Here is a 4,756-nt window from a genome sequence, read left to right as displayed (position 1 = left end):
TAAGCCCGGGACCGTTTGGCCCGGGACCGCTTGGGCTCAGCCCATCAGAGCCCGGGACCGTTTAGCGCATTTAGGCCTGGACCACATAACAGCCTTATTTGAGGCCCACTAACACCAAACTATCTTGAATTCTTTTGTGTGTCAATTTTAATATATTCAAAATTTTGTGCTTTTGTTTTATAAATTAAATAATTATTTTTTGTAAATTGTAATTGTACAGAATTTGTGTTTGATCTATCAATATAATAGGTACTTAAACTATAGGGATTCTATAAAAGGCTCTACATTTTACTACGCTAAAAGGCTCTATATTTTACTACGCTAAAAGGGCACATTTAAGCAAATAAATAATCTAAACTAAATAAAAACAACAAATATATGAAAATAACATAACATTCACGAAATTACATATAAAACAGTAAAAAAAAATTATGAACATTTTTATTAACAAAAAAATGATTTCTCAATTTTTAAATATTTTTTAAAAACACTAATATCTTAATCCGGATAAAAATAACATACTAGTTTAATCGCAAACAAAACACAAAACAACATGGAAACACATTCAAGACACCTAAAATGCATTATTATACGAGTTTCGACATAAACTAAATCGGAATACCTCGATTTATATTTTTCGAAAAGTCGATAAATTGAAATTTTGGGCCCGAAACAAGGAAACCACAACAATAGAAGGCTTGGGTAGAATGTGAGACCTACAATCTTATCTTTTTGAGTGACGGGTGGGGTCTATTCTGATTTTTTTAGGAGAAAAATGGGGGGGGGGGTTCCGGTTTTTTTTTTTAAATAGGGGAAGGGTCTGTGGTTCGATGATCGTGGGGAAGTAGAAGGGGTACTATTTATCTATGTATTTGTAGCGCAGTTATATAATGCACTATATATATTTGTCACATCATGTCAGCATAGCGCGATTTATTCATGCACTATACATATATAACGCGGTTTTACACCGCGCTATACTTTAACGGCCAAAACACCGTTAAAGTATAGCGTGGTGTAAAACCGTATTATATATAGAAATTTAACTTTTTTTAAGTATTAAAATATATTTATAATCAAAATCAACAACATTTAGGTTTCGGACTCAAGCTTTAGCCCCTTATACTTTTAAGATCATAAATTTCAAAAGAAAAAAATCTTAAATTCCGTCCGAATTAAACTAAGTCATCTAAATTGAAATAGATGGAATAATTACTGTAAAGGAACAAGATAAAAGGAGTTAGCTCTTCCATTTACGAGGAACTGCACTGCAGTAACAGAAGTTATAGTAGCAGTAACATAAATATTGTTTGTTTTTCGAACTTCAAATATCAATCAGTCCACCCTGTTGACAATAGAAGCTATGAAAATCGTAGGTACAGGAAGTATTGTTACTTTCTTAGCTGTAGATGTAATTGACAATATGTATACTTTTTACTGGCAAAGAAGTAAAAGCCGTTGCTTTGCTTAGGGAGTAAGGAAAGGTGCAATCTTAGCTAACTGATTTACTTTGGATTTCAAGAAACAAATTAAAGTTAATATCATTCATTATTCATTAATTCAAAAAGATGAATTTCTTAATATATGTGTGTACGGTATAAATCGGGGCTGTCCAATTTCGTTCTTCAATGAAAAAGATAACACCACTTCGAGAGGTCAGGATGCTGAGCTCGAGGTCGACGTTCCTTTCGAATATCGAGGTCGAGGTTGAAATCATTTAGCGAGGTCGGAAGAAGGCATACCTCAAGATAATACCGTTATGGTTCAGTAACAGAAAGAGCTAGATTCTCACAACGGCACGAAGATCACGGCGTAAATTGCAGATGGATTGACCATTGGTGGTTAGACAACTGTCAAATATGATTTCTTATTGTAATTAGAAGTACCTTATTTAGGACTCCCCTACTATATGAAGGGGAGCCCATTCATTTGTAAGACACGTTTTGACTGATAAGATAATACGTACACTTTATTCTCTAGCTATTTTATTCATTGTTCATTAGAGCTGCTTTGTAACTTGCTACTCCCACTGTTCCACCTCGAGGTTGTCATAGCTCGAGGTCGAGAATTGTCTTGCGCACTGGTTTGACTTATTTTATTCTTTAATTTATATATTTAATTCCTTGTTTATCAATTGATATTGGATTAAATTACATATCCTTAAAACCACAATATAAATTTAATTGTTACTCAGATTTTAGGATAAACAATGTGAAAATAGCAACAAAAAACTTTTAGGGGTCGTTTGGAAGGAGGTATTAGATAAAATAATGCAATCATTAGCTCTATGAATTACTAATACCTTGTTTTGTACATTTTTTCAACCTGTATTATACATCATACTTTGTATTATCTTATGTATAAGTAATGCATAGAAAATCATGGCATTAGTAATATCAAGGCTATTAATGCATGCATTAGTATGTTTAAAGATAAAATTGTCCTTAAAATCCCTTAAAGCCAGAGAATATGGTAGACATTTTTGTAAATAACTGTTTTTCTTAAAAATTATGCAATGCATTATAATTTTAATACACCACACCAAATAATAGATAAGAAATAACATATGCATAACTAATACTTGCATTACTAATCCATGCATTAGTAAAAATACACTTTATTCCGCACTATTCTTATACACCCTACCAAACGACCCCTTAAAGTGGACCGGAGGGAGTAGCAGATTTTCAACTTTCAATTTATACGAAACGGTAATATTTGGAAGGGGAAATTAGTATTTTTTGGGAAGGAAACTTTGTAATTGCCCGTCTAATTCGCATTACAGTTTTAAGACTTTATTAAGTTCAGAAACGTGTACTTCTGCTGTGCCCCAAATCAGAATTTTGAACTTTAAACGTCTCTGGGAGGGAACTTGCCCCTATAAATACAAATTACTATAGCTATTAGCAATATTTCAAGAGTTTTGATCACACTGCATTGACAGCCATGACTATCACTACTTTTGACGTTGAATTCTTCTGTGATAGAATCCTAACAACAGTCACAAACAGCCCAGGCTATGTTGGCGATTGGATCTGGGAGATTGAAGCCGTCCATGCGCGTCGCCTCGACCGCCTCATTGTTGGACTTGATATCGAATGGCGACCCACTTTCAACCGTAATCAACAAAGCCAAGTTGCGATTCTTCAGCTTTGCGTTGGCCGCCGCTGTCTCATATTTCAACTCCAGCACTGTTTTTACATACCTTTGTTCTTATCCGATTTTTTGTGCAATCCCAGTTACACTATTGTTGGGGTTGGAATCGAGAATGACGTTGAAAAGTTGGAGAAGGATTACGGGATACATGTGGGTAATGTGGTTGACTTAAGGCACTTGGCGGCGGATGCTTATGGCATGAGGGACCTGAAGAATGCTGGTTTAAAGAAGCTGTGTGAAGTTGTTCTTGGAAAAGAGATGGAAAAGCCTAAGCATATTACTATTGGAAAGTGGGATAACGAAGAGCTCAGCGCGGAGCAAGTGGAGTATGCTTGTATTGATGCTTTTGTTTCTTTCGAGATTGGAAGACGCTTGAATGCTTCTGGGCGTTAACCCCCTTTTATTTGAAACGTGATGGGTTGATTTAAGCTGCTAAATAAGGTTTTGGTTTGGAATTTGGATTTTGATCCATGAAGGTGCATCGTTCTAAATGTGGATTAGGGTTCTTGTATTTTGGGTTAAATATTATAAAAGAGTAATTTTGAATTCTTGTTGCTTCTGCCTTCTTTGATTCTTTCACAGTAGTAGTGCTTTGTTGTAGAAAATACCTGGAGGGTAATTGAATCAAAACCAGAGATCATAAAAAGCATACAGCAAGTACTGATGACACTAGCAACTACTCATGGGAACACAACTCGAAATTTATTATCGCTAATCAAAGCTGGTACAGTAAAATATCGTCTTTACATGGAAGGATTTAAATAATGTTTAAGTAATTTCTAGGTTAAATGCTATTTAAGATGTTCAACACTTTGATTTGGTATGAGACGAATACAATTTAAATTTCACTATTAATGATCTATTGATTCTCTCGAATTCAACAGGTTATTATCCTAGTATTATACTGATTCAGATTCTTCTCACGATTAAACCTAAACCGTTCTAATAAGCTAATATGAAGTACGGTAAAACTTGCAAGAATGGTAAGAATGATCTAAGATAAACTTCTTTCGAATATTTGTCAATCTTTATTCAAAAGAAAGATCACAAAGCTCTTTCATTACTTTAAAACATTACCAAAAAAAAATTAAGGCATGTGTTGCAATAATATTCAATTTTATATTCTGTTTCTGATTAAAAACAATAAAAAATAAAATTGCAACTAGAGTTAAAGTTCTTCCAATAAACTCAAGCAATCAAACAATAATCAAATCCACCAATAACAATCAAGTCAAACCCTAAGGAAAACTATTCTATAATCATGGAGAAAGTCATCACAAATACAATTACTCAATAACCTACCATACTAATGCCGAATAACAAAGACTAGTGCTATAGCGATCACAACTATGATAGAAAGTCGTTGCTTATTGCCAAACCCTTCGCTTTTGCGTAAAATTTTATTACTCAATCCTCACCTTTATTTAAATCAGCCAAACTTTGAATATTATTTTAGAATCATTTTCATATTAGAAAATGCCAAACTAACTTTAGTGATTTTTTATTCAATTTTATAAAAAAATTATTTAGTAGGCGTTTGTACATAATAATTGTAATTTTTGAAATGAAGTATTATTTGAAAGTAAGTAGAAAAATAGTA

At 33.4% G+C, this 4,756-nt stretch overlaps 1 protein-coding gene across 1 annotated transcript; it reads left to right on the top strand.

Annotated features, from left to right (window-relative positions):
• The first annotated feature begins 2,842 nt into the window (after positions 1-2,842).
• Positions 2,843-3,869, top strand: LOC104243382 (3'-5' exonuclease-like). The gene has a single exon (XM_009798564.2). The coding sequence runs from the start codon at positions 2,947-2,949 to the stop codon at positions 3,547-3,549; it is 603 nt and encodes a 200-aa protein (XP_009796866.1). The 5' UTR covers positions 2,843-2,946; the 3' UTR covers positions 3,550-3,869.
• Positions 3,870-4,756: the final 887 nt, after the last annotated feature.

Source organism: Nicotiana sylvestris, chromosome 3 (genome assembly GCF_000393655.2).
Source record: "Nicotiana sylvestris chromosome 3, ASM39365v2, whole genome shotgun sequence".
Classification (NCBI taxonomy): Eukaryota; Viridiplantae; Streptophyta; class Magnoliopsida; order Solanales; family Solanaceae; genus Nicotiana; species Nicotiana sylvestris.
This window is presented reverse-complemented; position numbering and strand designations above follow the sequence as displayed.

Coding starts and splice junctions, on each gene's coding strand:
- LOC104243382 (XM_009798564.2), top strand. CDS start 2,947: ATGACTATCACTACTTTTGACGTTGAATTCTTCTGTGATAGAATCCTA.